Source organism: Zalophus californianus, chromosome 13, assembly GCF_009762305.2.
Source record: "Zalophus californianus isolate mZalCal1 chromosome 13, mZalCal1.pri.v2, whole genome shotgun sequence".
In the NCBI taxonomy this organism is placed as follows: domain Eukaryota; kingdom Metazoa; phylum Chordata; class Mammalia; order Carnivora; family Otariidae; genus Zalophus; species Zalophus californianus.
In genome coordinates, this window is record NC_045607.1 from 52,499,822 (window position 1) to 52,521,356 (window position 21,535).

General features: G+C 36.4%; 1 protein-coding gene across 6 annotated transcripts in view; it reads left to right on the forward strand.

Annotated features, from left to right (window-relative positions):
- The window catches only part of BNC2 (basonuclin 2), a 420,917-nt gene that overhangs the window by 250,563 nt on the left and 148,819 nt on the right, over window positions 1-21,535 (forward strand). For all 6 annotated transcript variants that reach the window (XM_027616816.1, XM_027616818.1, XM_027616819.1 and 3 more), the window contains one exon: window positions 18,683-18,785. In XM_027616816.1, the coding sequence (XP_027472617.1) occupies window positions 18,683-18,785 (103 nt within the window). The remainder of the gene's footprint in view (window positions 1-18,682; window positions 18,786-21,535) is intronic.

A 21,535-nucleotide genomic window follows, 5' to 3' on the forward strand; every position in this document is an offset into this window, starting at 1 on the left:
ACATTTTTATGCATCTGATAAACTAGCATTTTTTTTTCTTTTTTTTCTTAAATAAGAAGCCAGAAGAGGGCATATCAGTCTTTCAAAAATGAGTTTGGGAGCCATTTGGCCCAATTCACTTACAATTACTGTAAATTAGAAGATGAACCTGCTTTGTATTCATAAGGGTCTGGAGCAAAAGATTTAGTTGCTGCAAGGGGTTTGGAATGACAAAAAAAAATATGAAAGCAGATTAGCACCCTGTCCTTAGAAATTTTTAAGTATGTCAAAACTTGATTGCTGTATATGGCTCCAGACTTTTGATGATTATGTACAAGGGAGGGGACTGGGAAGAGAAGAGATGCCTTACTGAGCAGATACGTTGGAGGGGCACTTTCCTATACTTTACTTTACAAAATGTGCAGGTATTACCTGACTTCCATTTATAGCAAAGTAAACTGCAGTCATTGCCAGTTGTAGGCAAACTTTCTTAAATGCATATTGAAAAATTGGTGAGTGGTGGCAGAAGGGAGGAAGGGAATTACTAAGGGAATTGATTAGTCCTATGAATCATTCATATCTCTTCCCTGCATCCATTTAAAATGCAAACGGATAGCCATTTAGGCACCCAGACCCTGGCCCTTTCCAGCTCCCTCTCCCCCCACCCCCATCAGTTTCAGGCTCAGGGGTATGTAGTGGGATCTTGCTTCAACCGTTGGCTTGGACCACAGCTCCCTGTGAGAGGCTCTGCTTTCTAACATTGGAAAAGCTCTTGAGGCCTTCCTCAGGAAACTGCTTACTTCCTTCACAGTATCCAGAGGGATGTGAAACAAGTTTGGGGTTTCCCTTCACCCCTGAAGTCCTTCAAGCAGAGCATCTTCTTGAATTTATGTCTTTTATCTACTTCTCAACATGGTTCCATGCCTCTTTGGGGCACCACACTAATATAAACTGTTAGAGGGCTGAGACTCGGGGGAGGCTGCTGAGGTGCCCAGGGTGCGAAATTCTAGGAGGTGCTCCCTTTGGGGATCATGCATGGCACTTGAGATGCTAATTCATTAATTCTGAAGTGTGGTCCTGGCAGCCGGTACTTCTGCAGGGTGCCTTGGATGATTCTTAGATATACTTGTTCTCTTTTATATTTAATAGATAAGAGCTTTGCCTTGTTTTTTTAAAGAAGTGGAAGCATTTGGCCAGTAGCATAAGAAGATGAGATAGTGCTAAAAAACTTTTTCTCAGCACCTTGATAAATCTCACCTTCATTGTAGACTCCCCTTGCTTTATCTCCAGTGTCAAAATAGTAAAAGATGCACCAACACTATTTTCTGAGATTCTAAGTGAAAGCAAGAAGTAGTTTCATATTGGAAGCACTATTTGCACGTTTTACATTTCTCACCCTTGTCCTCTTTGTATGTTTTGTGTTCTCAGACGTAAAGGTAACATACCTGACACCTATGTGCAGAGTCTTAAGTTATTACCTCTGGTGTAATAGAATAGCCTCACACACAAACAAGCTTTAGTAGTTGATATAACACTACCACTTTATACCACTTTTGGCACCAGAAGATTTTTCCTCCTCATCATTAACTTTTTAAAATTAAGCACATTAATTTGGGGAAAGAAATCTCTATTTCAGTGAACTGACACACAGAATCAAAAATATTTTGCATGGAAGTAAAAGTTGAGAATGATGTTTTGGCAGTTAGAATATGGCTAGATAAGCATTATATAGTCTAATTCTAAAATTTGTTAATATTTGATGAAGAGGTACAAAGCTGAATGTATCTGTAGACTAGTAGTGTAAAAGAAAATAAGACTGTACAAGTATATACCCACTTAAAATTCTATCACTCCTACTTATATCCAAGGCATACTATCAGGCAGCTATGCTTTGGTGTTAAATTGAACACAGGTAATATATTTTACAATTAAAATAATAGCTCCACATTTACTGGATATGATCAAACATAAAATATTAAAACATGTTCACTGCCAGCTCTATAGAGATCCAGATAATGTTAAAGTTAAATCGTACTGAATTGTGCTTTCTTGATCTATCTATGGTTCACCCAAGTGGAATATACTAATTGTCCAAATAGTGTAGGAAATAGTTATCTTATAATACTGTGAGGTACTTTGCAGAAATACAGTTTGTACTCTGTTTTCTTGTGTTTTTTGTTTTTGTGTGCCACTGATGTCCAGTTTCATGAAGAGCAGTGCCTGTGGTCTATGGTCTACTTAGGGTCCCTCTGGAATTATTCAAAATACATAGTGTGGACTAGGCATAGGTTTCTGATATATCAGGGTTCTGAATGTGGGTGAGTGATAAATGCAGTAAAACTTTATTGGTTGCTACTGTCTTCCTTTATCATTCTTTGTAGACCACCAAAGCTAGTTTGTGTGTATTTGATCATCCCGTCATCCAATAATGTATTGACTTGTCTGATGGTAATCTTATTTAAGAGGTGGAGACACCACAACATATAGCATTACCTTCTGAATCATTTCATTAAAGAAAAGTAGAAATGTATGAAAGTGTTAAACATCTTAATATATTACCTCTTTTTCATCTTAACCTACTAACCAGGATTCTGTAATAGTCTGACCATTTCATTCCTTTCCAGAGCAAGAAAGCAGATTGAGAAGATTTCATCAGTCTGTACAGGGAATTCAAATTGACTCCCTTAACCAATTTTTTACCTTTACTGAAAGACAAATTGAGGGAGCTGTTCATTTGGAGAAGATGTTAGAAGGGTGTGCATGTTTGGCATTGAAGGCTGTTGTATGGTAGGCTTTTGTTTATAACTATTAGGGTGTCTTGCAGCAAGGGAATCTGAATTTTGAATTTGTACCTCTTACTTTTTGACCCTAAGAAAGTTGTAAAATACTGTAGCACAAGTTAGGATTTAACCCTTCAAATCATTTGAATATGGTTGATGTTAAACTCTATCCCTGATCACTTTGCATTCAAAATTTAGTTAGGAGAGAGCAGATGGCATATTTGTGTTTTACAAGTTCTAGCCTTGTCTTTGGAGTTATGGATTTAGCAAATGAAAGCACGAGGGCTTTGTCTATGACAGACCACATACATTTTAAAAAGTGTGACTCTTTAATGTTCAGTTGTGTTTATATAGTGTGAATGGATTCTTCAGAGGCTGCAGTTTTTCATGGAGCCGTCCTTGAGGCGTACTCCTACTCATTTCTTCATATTAAAGCCAAAACTTGATATTTTTAGTAACACTTGGGTCAAAGAACAGGGGCAGCTGCAAAAAACTGACTTTAAGGAAAGAATATTGAAGAAAATATATTTTGGTGCTTGGCTTTTTAAAGGGGGAGGGTGGCATTTCATTACTAGATAGAAGCAGTTAAGTATTGTCCAAAGATTGCACATTGACTGTGACAGAGCTAGTGCCTGGTTGATGAGCTGTGATCAGTCTGGTTTTCCTTTTTCTTTGGTTTCAGGTACACCGTGTGTGTATATATGTGTATGTGTGTGTGTATAAGTTGACTTTGGGAGCAGAAAGATGGTAATGGTAGAGAAGAAAGGATTCTTTTCTATAATGATAGACATGAAGTTAGAATGTTACTAATATTGCCTAGAAGATGAGCTGGGTATGCAACCTCAAAATAAGATACTTTTTTTCTGGAATACCTAAAATGTTTCTTATAGTGGTTACTGGAGTATTGCACAGCCAAGCTGACTGAAACTGTTTACCTCTTGTCACTCTTATCTGAATTTGGATGACCAGGAAATTATTTCTGTACAACAACTTGCATATTTTGGTAATGTATTCTGTATGTTTTATGTGTTGTGTGAATTTTATGGTGTCTATTTTCTTTTTTTTTTTTATAGTGTCTATTTTCAGATAGATATTCCTGGAATTTGTAGATGTTATTCAGTCACAGACATTTTAGCAACTTTATTTATTTATTTATTTATTTAGAAATTCACAAAATATTGCACGTTATATCTACTCAAAAGCTTTTTCTGCTTTTGTTTTTCCCCAGTATGCCGATACTTAGAAATATGATTTTAATGTAAATTTTATATTGATAGCCTCTTAGCATTCTCTCAGATTTCAATTTCTCTAAGAAAGTTATTATGCAACCAAAAATTTGACAGATAAATATAAAGTGTCTAGCGAGTGATGTGACTAGTAACAGAGATTTTACTTCATTTCTGTCAGCTTTCTGTGCTACTAGTATTAATATTTGAGTATATGGCTCTTGTTCTGTGCAGGTATGTACAAGGGTCTTTTTTGTCAAGGGGTTATGTCTGCCTGTGCTGAGAGACAAATTATCGGTTTGGAATCCTTAATTATGTAATAAAGATATTCTATGAGAACTCAAAATATAGATTTAAATCCCCAAAACTAGAGGGGACAAACTAGGAAAACCAGACGGATGAAAGAATATCATCTTTACGTGAGAGATGAATTATGATATTCAAAATCACATCCAGCTTTGTTAAAAAAAAGAGTGGATTTATTCTATACACTAAGATTATGGAGAAAATGACATGAAAGCACATGCTGATAAAGCTTGTGCCTTCTGGTTTATAAAGCAAATATCTAAATATATGTCTATTTGTGTCCATATACAGAGTTAAAGGACAGTTTTCCGTGAAATAATGCATTCCTTTAGAATTGCTGTAGATTTTCATAATTTTTAAAACATTCCTATTGTAACCTACATCAAAAGGGCAGCCAGGGTTTTTGTATCTGACTATACATATGCATTATAAAAAAGTGAGTCTACTGTAATTACCAGTTTGCAGAGCGAATTCCTGCAGGGTTTGTACTCTCCCCATTAGTAAAAGAGATAAGTTGAAATGTATTAAAATTTCACTGTACAACTGGGAGTTTTTGTTCACAGTAAATGTGTTAATGTTTCTTCATTGCTTGACTGTTTGTGTTTAAATTTAGGCAGTGTGCCCAACAGGGACAAAATTATAGGATAAAGCTATGTATAAAAGAAAATCCTTCTGAGAACACCAATAAGGCTCTTTTTAAAAATAAGTAGTTACATATAATAGTACATGGCCGTGGCCACAGAAAAAAGTTTTATCTGTCTATTTCAGAATTATTGGAATTTTTCTTTCTCTTGTGTAAAAGTTAAGAGGACTGAGTTTATGTCAATAGCTAATACATTTTGATGTAAAAACATTTATTATTTTATTCAGTGTTACTTCTGTAAAAAGAAAAGAGAAAAGATTCCTTCTTGTTGTTCTTATGATGAAGAGAAGCTAATAGCATTTTGAGAGAGAAGTGATTGATCGCATTTTCTTCCCTAGGAAAGGAATTCTTTCTTGTTAAGAATTCTAATTACAGCCTGTTATATTTTTGGAGCATTTTTCTCTGCTCTTCTTCCTTGCCACGAACTTAGTAAATACATTTATTCACATACATAGGCTTACATTAAAAAAAATTAATCTGCAACCACTATCACCTAGTGTGAATACATAATAAAATTCACAAATACAAGATGAGGCTAGTATTTCTCTGTAGTCTAGAGTGGGCAGAAGTTGAAGTTATCTGTAAACACCAGCTATTTTTTTTTTTAGCCAGCCCCTTCCTCTCTTTCTTAAATGTAGAAAATGTATTGTAGTTCCTACTGTTTGCCTTTTGTAGTTTTTTTATTTTTTGCCCACTTTTCCATACGGGAAAATGAAAGAATTTGCCAGTATCCATATGCCATCTCAAATGTCTCCGTGTGCCTCACACTACAGACTCTCACAAACTATGCAAAGAAGCAAAAGCAAAATATAAATCTTCATCTTTAAATGTTGCCATCCTAGAAATAGTGTTTTGTAATTAGTGATAATGTATGCAGGTAAGTGGAGATATATTCAGGGTGCGGTGGGATGGAGGGTACATTCGTATGTTTATGCTTTCATTTGTTTGTATCCATACATTCAAGTACCCATAGGAAAATGTGAAAAGCCCATGAATATTTCCCATTGTGTATTAGCTTTCCATCATAAAATATATTTTTCCCCTTAAAATAGGTTGATTCACCAGAGAGAGAGAGAGAGATGCATTTAATTCTTCCTCCTATACACTGTTCTTTAAAAAGTAAATTTTTAACTGATAGACCTTGAAGTCCTTTAGAGCTATTACTTTCTTTTGGCTAATTCGTAGAAAGGCACCATATGAAAATTGGATTTTTGATCTGATGGAGTGATTTTTGAGTTCTTATGAACCATTTATAGTCTATCAAGTAAATCCTTCTTAGTTCACGGATTATTGACCCAATGGACCATATTAGCTGCTTCGAAGCTGTTATAGGGCCATTATGTTGATTCAGCTGACACACATGTGAACCCAGTCCACATGCCCAAGATGACATTAACATTGTTCTGGAAGATTCCCTTTTTTTTCCCCCCACAAGGCTTTCTATTTATTTCTTAATTTTCAAGAGTTAGCTCAGAGTTCCTGACAACCATTGCATAGGTTTCTGTTTGTTCAGTGAAGTTGAAGCATTTGTTAGCAGCTAGATGGTCTGTTTTTTGCCATCTTTCTCTATATGTCTCTCTTTGTCTTTTAACCAACTAATCCTTACAAGAAAAAAGAGAATAATGTTTTTTCAATACTCTAGGGCACATTTTACCCTCAGATACTTATAGATTCCTTAGAAATTTGTGAGATTTCTCTGAGCATCTGAATGTAGCCCTTTGAATTTGAGAAAACAACCTTTTAGAAGAAATGATAACATTGTATTTGTGTTTTTAAAAAATGTATTACCTGTGAGGTTTCACTTGAAAAATTCTAGCAACTCTAGCCAGTGGTAAAATCAAGATGTGCCTTTAGTGATTTATATGAGGCTCTAATGAAGCCAGTCCAGGTCTCGGCATGGACCCCTAGGGAATCTGTGACCTAACATAAATAACGTATAAGAGGGCATGTAGACTGTTCATCATATCATTATTATTATTTGTAATAGGTATGATTCCTGAGGTGATATCTGCTCTTGGGCAAAGAAACATAGTCTTTCATAATCAGACATAATTGTGATGTACAGTTATATATGCACAATGGATAGTATTAAAATGTTTGTTGAGATACGCTACTTACTAATGGGCAATCCCAAGGCAGGTAGAAATAAGGTGATATTAAATGAACCATGTGTTCTTAGGGATGCCTTGTGTCACTTTTTCAGAGTTTGGCCTTTCTTAATATAATCATTTAAAGACTCCATAGAAAGCTGTTCAGAGTTGCTTTCTCTGTCTAAAATGTACCACTTAATGGAAAGTCCTAATATAAATTAACTGCTTACTTTGCAGTTTGCCCCACCTTTTCAAGTTGCTTAAACCTTTACCCACACCTCTCCCTTTGAGTGTAGTTTTGTCCACATCTCTTATTCGGTTTTAAACTCCTGTTGGAACTAAAATATATCTGAGGAAATCTCACTGTGGAGGGAGGGTAGCAAGGGGGATTATTTAGCTTCTTGCCTTTCATACACAGGCAGAGTGGAAGGAGCCCAGGATTACTAGCAGTGGCCATTTAAGGACATCTCAGAGCCTCATTTTATGCTGTTTGAAAAATCTCTAATTTGGGAGATTTTGATGATTAAATAGGAGAATGTATTTGAAGTATTATGCAAGCTTCATAGCACTGAACAAACGTGGATATTATTAGTCTCACAAAGGCTGCCTCAATTGGCCTGGGTAATCAGAGTTGTCATCTGAAACGATACATTCTAAAACGCAACAACTTGTCTCACTTGTTGCTTTCCTGGGATAAATTCTTTTTACAAGCCTAGAGAAGTAAATTTAGTTAAAAGGTCACCCACCTTATGCTCTTGCTTGGTAAATGGATTGATTATTGTGCTCTGGCATTTGAAATAATGTGGCTAGCTCCTTTTGCAGAGGATCAAGATTTAGAGGTTCTCCTCCCTTAAAGGAGTCCTTCCCATGCTGTCTGGAAAGGAGAGGTGTCATCAAGTTGGGATAATGTCTTACATTTGGGCACAACTTGGGACAAGTCTTGGGTTATTCCTGCACCTCTCTGCTTGGTCACCAAAATATGACATCATCATGCAAATCGTTCTTCTCAGGATTGTAGCTGCTCCAGAAATACTGGAACTGAAGGCTTTATCTTGTCTTACTTCTTGCCTAGTGAGGAGTATTTCTTTGTAAAGTGCTTAAAGGTTTATAAATCTTCTTGCATCTCATTATAAATCCCTTCCTTATTAATGTCTTCCCTATCATATTATATTAGTAATTGTTTTCATGAATGCCACAGAGAAATGTAATCACATTACCACCTTTCAAATTGCATTAGTGAAAATGAATAAAATGTATATCAATGGAATACAAAATTGCTGATTCAACATTAAGGTGAAATGAGATGAGTATTACTTAGCATTCATATGATATCAGAGGTGCTTTGGCTCCTTATATAAAGTTATGTATTCTGGTAAATGTAGACTGAGTTTAGTTAAAATGGGTTATTTTGTATGATGAGCTAACCCCTTATTTTCAATTAGATGATAGGTATGTTCACTGAAAGAGTATTTCCTTTCTAATTATCACAGCTGCCTGTGTGAGTAGTCTGTAAAATTTGTAAGCATACAGGCAATAAATGGAATATCTTAATTGTTAACTGTTAGGTAAGAAAATAAAATGTTTCTGCCCAAATTGAAATGCCTTTTCATTTCCTGTTTCTCTAATATTACTAATTGCCTAACAAAATAGCTTGTATTACCATAGGCCTAATTTAATTGGAGGAAAAAAAACGTAACACATGCACTCCAAAGCCTGAATATGCTTTGATGCCATAGAAGCATGGGTATTTTCCTTATATAATTGGCTATATCCCGCTGTTGATTTTTGCTCTGAACTCCTAAATTATTTAAATGGGGTCTTCCTCATGTCGATTGATAGTAGGTTTTGGTCGTAAGGCAATGACTACAGATGCTCATTGGACCCATGTCTGTGAAAATTTATGTGCCTGTGTATATGTCTCTTTCTCCCTGTTTGTGTTTATGTATTCACACATAGTCATAGAAACATTCACACTCATGTATAAACATTTACTCAGAAGCTTATGGTTTTCCTTCTTTGTTCCCTCCCGCTAAACCAAAACCTGACTTTTGCAGAAGTAACTGTTTCATTGCAGTAAATTGAGGAATGTTTTTTGCTAATACACATGACAGAATTCATCACTATCAATTTTTTTAAAAGATTTTATTTCTTTGAGAGACAGAGAGCAAGGGAGCATGAGTAGGAACAGGGACAGAGGGACAGAGAGCAGACTCCCCACTGAGTGTGGAGCCCTATACAGGGCTTGATCCCAGGACCCTGAGATCATGACCTTAGCCGAAGTCAGACGCTTAAACTGACTGAGCCACCCAGGCACCCCCATTACTGTCAATTTTTAAACAAATTCTTAGTTGTTTAAGTATCTTGATATTAGTATGCTGAGCATAACTGAGAGCCACCCTCCCCCCCAATTTGTTGAAGAGTGTCCTAGATTTCCCTGAAGGAATAATGGCAATGGACTTAGAAAATAATTGCCAATTTTTAGATGGATATATTAGGCTTTAATATTTTCAAAGTAGAAGGGATTTTCAAATTTAGGTAGCAGGAAAATTTTTTTTGTTTGCCTTCTGTTTATTCACTCATTTAACATTCGCATATTGAAGACCTACTAGGTTGAAGAAGGATATTATGCTACATTATGTATCCCAGGGGAATGCTATCTTATGAGTTAAGTAATTTAATGCCACCAGTAGAAACCAGGTTTTGCAGTGAGTTTTGTCCCTCGCCCCTTTTAAACAGCTTTATTGAGATAGAGTTCATATATCATATATTCTATCATTTATAGTGTACAATTCAGTAGGTTTTAGTATATTCATAATTACATGTAACCATCATCATAGTCATTTTTGGAACATTTTCATCACCCCAAAAAGAAATCCTTTAGCTACCCCTGCAAGCCCTAAGTAAACCACTAACTACTTTCTGTCTTTATGGATTTTTATGTTCTGGACATTTCATATGAATGGAATCCTATATATGTGGTCTTTTGTAACTAGGTTTTTGTTTTTGTTTTTTTTTTTTACTTCACATAATGTTTTCAGGGTTCAGCCATGTTGTACTATATATCAGTAGTTCATTCCTTTTTATGGCCAAATAATATTCCATCATATGGAATATGCCATTTTTTTTTATCCATTCACCAGTTGATGGAGGGATCATAGCTTTTAAGAGAAACTCAAAATAAGGCTTAAAATCTCTGGATTTTAACAGTAATGGTTTTGAAAGGCCACTTTCCCCCAGTGAATCTCTTTCAGTTATGTTAGAGAAGTGTTTCTTACAAAGATGATATATTCCTTGATCAATAGTTTTATTCTCATGGTGACTTGTTTGACCATCTTTGAATTGTCCAGCTTTTCATCTTGACCATGTTTACATCAATGGCATCTGGCCCTTGCAGTGAGTCTGGCCTTAACTTGTGTCTTCAAATCCTCTGATTCAGCCAGAAAGTCTGATTGTTGAAGACACCAAGAAATTTCAGAGCACCTAGGTATAACAAAATGATCATTTTCAAGTTGCTATTTCTTCATATGATGTTAAAAATATTTAGACAAATTTGAAGGAACCTGTTATTGAAGGGTTAATTAATTTTTCAATCTTAAATTTATCTTACCACCAAATAAGATACATACTTTTGCTGTAATTTCACATTGTGAAATTTTGAGTGGATTTTGTTTTTTTGTTTTATTTTTTGTTTTTTTTTAAAGATTTTATTTATTTGAGAGAGAGAGAGACAGCACATGAGAGGGGGGAGGGTCAGAGGGAGAAGCAGACTCCCCGCTGAGCAGGGAGCCCGATGTGGGACCCGATCCCGGGACTCCAGGATCATGACCTGAGCCGAAGGCAGTCGCTTAACCAACTGAGCCACCCAGGCGTCCATTGAGTGGATTTTGTTAAGCAGACAGAATTACTTCATTGTTGTTCATTTGCTATTATTACTGTTAAGAGTAGTGGTATTTATACGCAGTTTAACACTCTGTGGACCCTTAAATTTATAGTATATTTTGTAATCACTGATAATTACTTTTTGTGAACTCTGTGAACATTGCCCATTAAAACTCAGATTTGTAATTTTTTTGTATAAATACTAGAAAACATACCCACCTTATTACAACTATAGATTTATATTAATAGTTTCATAGTTGGGGTGCCTGGGTGGCTTGGTTGAGCTTCTGCCTTCAGCTCAGATCATGATCCCAGGGTCCTGAGATCGAGTCCCTCTCCCTCTGTTCTCTCTCTTGTGCTCTCTCTCTGAAATAAGTAAATAAAATCTTTAAAAAAATAGTCTCAGAGTTAGATAAGACTTTTAGACTGTTATAAAACTTCTTTGTAGGACAGTTAAAACCATGGATCTTTTGGTCACTGTTCTGTCTGTCCAACTCATGCCATCTTATCTTATTTCAATACCCGATTGCAAAACCCTGTAGCACAACAGGGGGACATACCTTTGCTTTAATCATGTCTGAGATTTGTAATCAAGTAAGAGTAAGTTTCTTGTGCTTCTGTCTAGTTCAAGTTGACTCAGAAGCTGTCCACCATTCAAAAAAATTGAGTTTTGTTTGCTTAGGCTGCATTGTGTGTTGGCCAAATTTAGGATATTGATGAGTTCTACAAAGGCAATGTCATAGAGGTTTTCCAAGTCCTAGGTAACACTCAGAGCACTTAGTTTGGAAGTTGTTTCTTTTCCATTAGCTTTATGTATCAGCCATGTGAAAAATGGGAAGGAAAACTGACCTGAAATGAATTGTGTAAGACTGTTGAATCACAGACCTGTACCTCTGAAACAAATAATACATTATATGTTATAAAAACAAAGGAAGATAGTAGGAAGGGAAAAATGAAGGGGGGGGAAATTGGAGAGGGAGATGAACCATGAGAGACTATGGACTCTGAGAAACAAACTGAGGGTTCCAGAGGGGAGGGGTTGGGGGGGTGGGTTAGCCTGGTGATGGGTATTAAAGAGGGCACGTTCTGCGTGGAGCACTGGGCGTTATGCACAAACAATGAATCATGGAACACTACATCAAAAACTAGTGATGTAATGTATGGTGATTAACATAACATAATAAAAAATAAATAAATAAAAATTAAAAAACCCACTAATGATGTATGGTGATTAACATAACATGATAAAATAAAAAAAAATTTACACGGGGAGGCATTTCCTGACTTAGTCACCTTACTGTCATTTGAATTCTTTGGAATCTTCGTGACAGTGTTTTTGAAGTACTGTCTTAGGTTTTCGTATACAAGATGTATAAATATGTGGAAGTCCCATTAATCTCTGTGCATCTCTTTGGCCATTCTCTTCATCCAAATTGCTTGTTAACTGTTACTTTGTAATTACAACCATGTAATCTGTGACAGTATTGGAATACTTAGCTTCCAGATTCATTAACAGATAATTTTCTATTCCAGATTTTTATTTTTTTAAGACTGAAGTATTTCAAGGATGATTTTCCTACCCAATAAAGTGGTTCATTTGATCTCTGACACCATGTATATCTTTCCTTTTTGGACTTGTGTGTGTGTTAGGAGATGAATAACATATGTAGTGATGACTTAATAAGAATTCATTATAACATAGACTGTTCTGTATCCTCATGGAGGGTTGGCCAATTTTACATATTTATGGTATCTCTGTGTGACTTCCAAAGTAGAAAACTCAATTCATTAAGAAATTTGTTCTTGCTAAAGATAAAAATGGTGAGCCTTGTCACTTACAGCCATCATAGCCAATTAATTTATACACCTAGAATCTACCTAAGTTTACAGAAGAAACTGATGGGACAGAATGGTTACTATATTAACAATCGGCTTTCTCTATAGTTCAGTTTTAATGTAGGTCAGGTACTTATCTATTAAACAATTAAAAATGATTCAAATACAATTTCATAGTCTAGGTTATAAATCTTGATATCCTCCCCAAAAATGAACAAGGGAAAAGCAATTTAATAAAGATTTTTAGTTATATATGGGAGATTTAGCCAGGGTTAATAAACACTTGAAGGGAACTCCTGGCAAATAGTTTTTGTTAGGGAAAGGCAAAACCTAGAATTTAAGTTTTTCATTTTTTTTTTCCTTTCTATGATTGCTCCTTCAGAATATATGTTTTATGTTTCTATTTGCCCCGTGGCCTTATTTTGCCTTTTGTTATTTTGTATTAATATGTAATTTGTATAAGTGTTCCCAGACAAGAAACAGCTAATAGATTTATTAATGAGACTTGTTTATAGTTCTTTTGTGAGGCACACTAAATATTAGCTGAAGCAATAATCGTGTTTTCCTGGGAAATGTCACTTAGTGAGAAGATTGATGTGCACTTCACAGATACTTGCAGAGTTCAAGCCAGCTATGACTATAATAAAGCTAAAGAGACTTCAGTTTTAGTGATAACAGAATCTTATTTGAATAGGACTTTGGAACTCATCCAGAATACTTTCAAATGCACTCTTATTTAATATTCAAATACAAAAGTGTTACTGATTGAACCTTGATTAAATATTTTTATTCTTAATTGACTTTATTTTAGATATACTTTTGAATGTCAATATTTATAATTTACTGGTTTAATTGTATGTTTTCTTCCTTCCTCTCTAGAGAATGGAAATAAACTGATTAATAATTGGGAAATCCACCCTGTCATTTAGAGAGCCATGTAATATCCATATAAACATTTCCAAATCCTAATATTAAAAACAAATACTAATCCCTGTCATATCTATCTTAGAGTATTATAGTATACCTAATATGGCATCATGTATGTCAAAGTGTTCATTTTTTCATTACGACTAAATATGTATTAAACGTTTTATAAAGTGTTAGGAAAATAGTACATTGGGAAGACTCATAAGGGGAAAATATTCAAATATAATATGTGGAAGGTTTCTTGGGTCATAAATGGTTTCCATTTATTGAGCTTTTCCCATTACTTGGCACAGTGCTATGTCCTTTATAGTCATTATTTCATTTAAGCCTTTGACTCTCTTGTGACATTACTGCTACTGTTAGTAATGAGGAAAGAGGCTCAGAGGATCATGTACTTCTTCAAGTGCCTTTTGAGTACCTATTATTTGCCAGTATACACTGTAAGCACCACAAATGTGTTGCCCTGCCCTCATGAAGCTTAAATTCTAGAGGGGAAGACAGACATTAATCAAATAACCACACAGATGTATAAATACATTTATATATAATAGATAATAAATAAAGATAAGTTACAGATAAATCTTCACATCCATGATATGTGCTATGACAGAAAGACCCCTTGTGAAACAGGAAACTAATGGGGAACTTGACCAGGAGATGAAGACAACTGCCCTGGGGCATGGCAGTAATATTGGAGTTGAAATGTGGAAGATGGGCATTAGTTAACCATGTACAACGGGGGTTTAATGGTGGGCAGGTTGAGGGGCTCTGCCTCACGACTGTCTGACTGTAAACGGGATTACAACTGAAATTCTCAGTCAGCCTGATGGAGAGTTTACACAGACTTGGGTTTGATTCCTATGACTTTATTAGTTCAATGTCTTTAGGCAGGGTACTGAATTATCTCCACCTCATTTTCCTCATTTGCGAAATAAAGGTAATAATAGTACTAACCTCATGGTATTTTCTGACGATTAAGAGAGCTAATATTTACAAAATATTTAACACAATGAGTGGAAGATGGCAAATATCCGGTAAATCTAGCGATTATTAATGATAATGGGTAATAGGTTACTGCTATAAATTTTAAAATCCTACCTTTGGAAGAAGAAAAGACAGAGGAATAAAAAAGGAGAGATGGTACTTCTCTTGCCCATTTGAGGGCTTCCTTCTGTTCTTTTAGGGTCGTTTCTCTACACCCACTGCCCACAAACTCTGTCAGGTCCCTGAGCGCAGGGACTCTGCCATCCGTTTCCAGCCACTTAACACAGTACTTGGCTCCAAAATGATGGTTTTGCGTAGTGATAATATTTGAAGCTGTAGGAGGGGATAAAATTGCCAAATTAAAAAATGAGAGCCTGGCGTGGGAAACACCTGTATTTATTTACAGTGGAGAGAAAGTGAGACGTTGCTGCCAGAAAAACTAGGATAGTTGGTCTCTACAGCCCAGGAATGAAGGAGAGAGTGCCGTAAGCTGCATCGAGGTCTGGGAAGACCAGGAGACTAGAAAAAGGGACCAAAATTAATGAGAACATTCCTTTTGGAGAAAGTTTCAGAAACGTGTGGGACAGAATCCAGATTGCAAAATTAAAATGTAGGTGGTGGTGCAGAAGTTAAAAGCAGTGGGTGTTGGGTGCATGGATTTTTCTTTCAAGAAATCCATGGTAAAGGTAAGCAGAAGGAATAATTACTTTAATAAGTTGCAGATTTAAAAAAATTCATTATTGTTATTGTTCTGGAGGATTTGGCAATGCTGATCATGTCAGAATTGAGGAAAGAAATTACCGAGCGCTCTTGAAGAGGCACAGAGGGGCTGATAATATGAGACAGCTAGACCTGCCTGAGGATCCCTGCAAATACAGGGGGGAACAGTCTGACTAAACTGTCTGCTTTTTTCCTGGTATCCTCTTTCTGCCACTTCCTCATCATCTCTGGATTTTCTGTAGTTGAGAGTGCCCAGCAGTGAGTAGGAGGAACTTATATGTTAGCTGAGTGAAGGAAGAAGTAAGTGTGCTTACAAAAAATGAAAGTTTATCCATTTCTACTCTTCCCAGCTGTCTCCTTGTAAAGCATCTACATTTTTGAGGCTTAACTGCCTTTGATAATTTTATGATAATTTATTTTCTTTAAGTGTGGGTGAGTTGGCAAGTGATCACATTGGTTCTGTTTTGTTGTGAATAAATAGTATGTCAGAGTTTTATGCTGTTTCAAAAATGTTATTTAGAATAAAACTTCCTTTGAAGCCACAATAGTCTCTTACTCAAAATATTTATTTAGACCATATTGTTTAAATATATATAATTCCCTTAAGGAACAATTGTAGTCTATAAAAATCTGAATTTAAAACAAATAGACCTTCTGGAATTCATAGAAATTCAAAATGGATATTCCAGTGTTTAAGTGTTTATATACAAAAGGAGTTGAGGTGTTCCAATGTTTGTGTGTTTAGGTACAAAAAGAGTAGAATTCATAAAAAAGGATGTTGGTCTGAAAAGTTTAATTCCCAAATGTGCCAGATGTATAAAGTTATTTAGGTAGAGAAAATATTTAAATCATAGAGTAGTTAAGAGTAAATGAATGAGTCAACTAGTGAATAAATAATTATACATAAAAATAAAGCAAGTCTACAGTCTCTTAATTTGTTCTGTCCTGAATATAGCTATAATTAAAATTGAGAAAAGTGCGCTTTAAACACGATGTAAAATTAGGCTATTTTTGTAAAATAACTGAATGTTATCAAATTAATGACTGAAAATATGTATGTCTCTTGTGTTGAAGTTAACATATAGTCCTTGAGAAATCATCTCTTTTTATTGGGAATTTTTAAATTTTGGTAAAGCAGAGGTGATTTTTTTGAGGGAGGGAGTTATAAAAGCTTGTATTATTGCAGTTCAGATTACATGAATATTTTAATGTCAATGTGGTTGCCGTATCTGAATTTATAATTAGATAGTTTGTAAAGTACCTTGTTTTTAGTAGAACACTGCCCTCTAAACTGTTTTGTTTGGGTTTGGGTTTTTTAACCATATTACAATCAAATTGTGAGTTCATTAACTAATGAACATGATATCTAAATAAGGTGTTTCTAACCTGTTATGTTCTGATATATTGCTCGGTCAGTAAACTATTGAAGTGGAAATAAGAAATTTCGGGAGAAATATTTCCCCCTGTAACCTACAAATGCATATATTATTCTTGCTTAGTCAGCATTTACTTCCTTTGGTATCCCTATTCTTATAACTCATTCTTCCAGTCACCAATGCATACAGCAAAGTTTTACAATCTAGCTAATATGTAATTAGACTGTTGACATTGGAAGACAGACCCTGAAATATCAGGCAGATTATACAATTGCATGTTTCCCTAGTGGTAATGGAGCAGCAAATTAGAGGTGGAGGTGAACTAAGAAAGGAGTCTATAGTGAGGACTCTCATTGCAAACCGAACTGGGACCTATAGATTTAATGTTTGTTAGTGAAAAGAGAAATACTTCAAAGTTACCTGATCCAAAGCATAGGGAACAATAAAAACCCCGTCCAGTCTTATTCTCTGTAAATAGAACTTGGCCCAACTGTGTTAACAATATCTAAAATACTGTCTGTTAAATGTGAGACAGTTTATATAAAAATCCAAATGGTTCCAGGAATATGAGCATCTGGAAGCTGTGTAAGGGAGCATAGCTTTCAGTTATAGACCTGCAATTTCAGGTAGTTCCATGCCTCTCCTCCAAAAACCCCCTTGCCCCCCCACCACCCCAAATCAGTAAGCATTGATTGCATCTAAAGTTGTAGAGAGATCTTTTCCTGGCAGTTCAGGTAGTTACAGTAGATTGTTAATCTGTGAATGATCAGACTAAATCCCTTCTGTCTTCAGAATTTCCATGCAAATTAGAACTAAATGTATGAGCTAAATTTATTAACTGTAGTCTAGGAGCCTAGGTCAGCTTTAGCGAGTTTTAAGCATAGGTTTTTATCCATAAAAAGTTACACTTCATTTATGCTAGTTTTCTATGGATTCACTTTATAATATAAACTGGTGAGATGATTTTTTTAAAGTACCTGTAAAGAAATGAAAGATTTTTTTAGTGTGTTTTCCAGTTTTCTAAGAGTTGGATTGTTATAGATATAAGATGTTTACACAAATGGCTTTTCCTATTCTAATCTGAAAACAAATTTAAACTTATTTTCTTACATCACCATTAAAGTAAAAGGAAAGAGGGCGCCTGGGTGGCTCAGTTGGTTAAGCCTCCTCCGACTCTTGATTTCAGTTCAGGTCTTGATCTCAAGGTTGTGAGTTCAAGCCCCACTTTGGGCTCCACACTGGGCATGGAGCACACTTTAAAAAAAATAAATAAATAAAGTAAAAGGAAAGTTGTTTTGTATTTTTCAAAATAGGAATGAAAATGAAATTAATAAGTCAAAAGGGAAAAAACAAGGCATTGGGAAGTAGATAAATAATACCAGAACTATGCTAGATTTTATTGGGCTGACAGGAGTGTCTTTCAGGGTGTATCTGATAGATTAGCAAAGCAATTTAAGTGAAATCATCAGAAGAAAAGTAATATTCTAATAATAATATCTGTATGTCATGTTTTACTTTCACCAACATTTCACCTGAGCATTATTGTATTAGAATGTATTTTTCTGTGTTATTGCCAAGTGGATAAACTTAAATGGGAATATATAGTAGCAGCAATATTTTTTTCTGTTTGGGATCCCTAGCGTTAACAAATCAAGCATCTTGTAGAATATGTAATCCTTTATTCTTGTTCTGCTTGGTCTACGTTCCTAATTTAAAGGTGAAATATGAATGACACAAAACATTGTTAGTGAATGAGCTTTGTTTTCTTACATTTTTTTGTAAAAGATTTTGATCCAAATTTATTTTTAAAACTCTCCAGGCCCCTACCAACATAAAGCCTTTAAAAACGGAAGTGGATGTTATTTATTAAAATGGTGAAGAAACACAGTACCTTTGAACAGATGCTGATCCTTTTTTTTCCTCCTTTATTTTTCAGGCCATCCGTTGCACACTGGTAAACTGCACGTGTGAATGTTTTCAGCCAGGGAAGATTAACCTGAGGACTTGCGATCAGTGTAAACATGGCTGGGTGGCACATGGTGAGGAAAATCTGGACTTTTCTTCCTGTTCTTGTTAGGTTCATGTGAACGTGCGTATTTTTTCCGAGCCGTCGCTGCCCTGGAGAAGAGAGGGGTCAGCTGTGCTCCAAGTGTTAGTTAACATTCAGGCTCCAGCGTATCCTTGGCTCCAAGGAGCAAGGCTAGGCGAGCAGAGCAGCCCTTAGCAGAAGGGTGCGATGTTTATAGGACAGTTGGGCCGTGGGGTTCTGACTGAACACAGCAGCGGCCAGCAAGCACCAGGCCTGATGGAAACTCAAACATACCACAGTTGGCCGTTTAGGGCCCGGACCTCAGAGCGAAGCTGGCAAACCCTCTTTGCTTGAGGAGAATTCGTCGATGACTGCTCGCCCTTGTCATATGCATTTGAGGCTGCATTTCTCCTCCCAGATGTTAAATTTTGTATGGTCCAAGGTGGGTGAGAGAGTGAACGGGGACATTATTTGGCTGGTATCTGAAAAAATAATCTGTAAATACATCCTTTCAGTGTGCATCAGGATTGGAGGTGGCCGGTGTTAGAGTGGGAGCTCTGCGTAGGTGTGTGTTGGGGGCGAGGGTGACCCAGGACCATGGCTGGAAGCGTTGCGGCTTTTTGCCAGACGCACAGAGCTGTTCCGCCGGTGTGCCGTGACTAAGCAGTTAATATCTTATGTATGGCTTATGGTTTTTACATTGAGGCAAAAAGAGACTTAGAAAATAAGCATTTTCTTTACTTCCTAGAATGTAGAATTTTAATAGATAGGTAATGTTTATGAAAGAAATCTTGGCTTGAGATTTTTTTGACAGCCTGGGGTATTGGCTCTTTAGTGGATATATTCTTCATTCCCAAGTTGTGCCAAATATCCAGTGGGTTGTATTTTTATAAATGTCATGTTATTCTAGCAAGATCTGAGGTAACAACACTGGGCCATGCCTTGAAAGGCTTTTAATTTATCATGTACCTTGCTTGTTAGGTTGTGTGTGTTGGCGTTGTGGGGACATTTCAGCCATGTTTCTGTGTGTAAGAGAGAAGAGGTAGATAGGGTGGTAGGAGGGGGAATATCCTGGAAGGGGTGTGCCTGGCAGGCAGGGCCATGATCCTTCGGTGCCTTCAGGGATGGAACTCTCCTGTTTCATTAACAAGGCCAAAATCTGCAACAACTCGGTCCGGTTTTGAACAACAGATGAGTTGCTGTTCCTTTGGCAGTGTATGTGTGTTACCGCATGCGGTGATTTCTTCTCTCTTCCTATATTCATTTCCTAGGGCTGCCATAACAAAATAGCACGACTGGGTGGCTTAAATCAGAAGTTTATTTTCCCACAGTTCCAGAGGCTGGAAGTCCACCATCAGAGTGGTTTCATTCTGAGGACTTTTCCTGGCTTGTAGATGGCTGCCCTCTTGTTATGTCCTCAAATGGTCTTTCAATGGGCACACACCCCTGGTGTCTCTGTGCATCCAGATTTCTTCTTGTTCTAAGGACACCAGGCAGACTGGATTAGGGCCCACTCTAGTGGTCTCATTTTAACTTAATCAGCCTCTTTAAAGGCTCCAACTCCAAATATAGTCACGTTCTGAAGTACCAGGGATTAAGGCTTCAAGGTATGCCTTTTGGGGGCGGGTGGACACAGTTCAGCCCATAACACTTCCTAAGTATTCTTGTTTCCCTGAATAAGTGTTGGCTTTGCTAGGTAATAGGTACCAGAACTTATGTCCCAAGCCCATCAGGAGTCACAGAGGCAGTAATGGGTCAGATCTGGCTCTGCACCTTCAATGGTATAGAGCTCAGCATCTCTGCTGCGTAGTGTTCTTATCTGTAATACAGGATGAATAATACCTCCTTTGCAGTATTATCGTGAGAATTAAAGATAAAGTACATGAAGCCCTTCAAATAAATAGTAGTATGTTAAAAGTAAGAAACTGCACAATGGATAAGCAATAAGAGTGGGTCAGTCAGTTAAACGAAGGACTTTTCATTCATTTGCTCTCATGTTTTTCCAAAGTGTTACCATCATCTATCTACTGTGGTAGCCTTGTGGGTATAAAAGTTTACTGTGTCACCAGTTTGTTTTACCTGTCCAGCTTCCACATGCATATTACATTAGTAGTGTAATAGGGGGGAGAAATATTTCTTCTTTCTAGAACAAAATAAATTATTCCTAGCCAATGGTTGTTTCTGAGACTTTCTGAGGGATGTGATTTTTCACCAAACTTGAATAAGGTATTTCTGTTACATCAGCCTATGCTTTTCCTACCGTGTCATTAGAAATCCTGTGTTTTGGGGATATTAATTGTGGAGATTCACAAATCTTAACTTTCTCTAACTGCTGTTATTACCTTGACCTCTCTTCTCCCCTCAATGGTTTATCAGTCTACAACTCCAAATATGTACATACAGATGCACAAACCCCACTCTTCCCCCATTCATTAGGACAAATATGACGGGGATTGGCTTCTAGCTTTTGAGTTGGCAGTGGGGTGAGAGCACCCACTCTTTTTGCCCTTGGCATTTCAACTAGTTGCTTCATTCTCTCCTCCTGCACAGAAAACCCTGAAATCATATCTCTAGTTATTTCTGCTCAGAGGTGAAACACAGCAGTCTTCCTGGCTGCCTTACACGGTACGGTGTCCTTTGTGTGGGACAAGGAGGAAATGACTTGGGTTTTTTAGTGTGTCTCTGAATGCTGAGAACACATCTCATAGAATTATTTCATCGGTTCACTAAACATACTCCACCTGTTATTATATTGTAAAG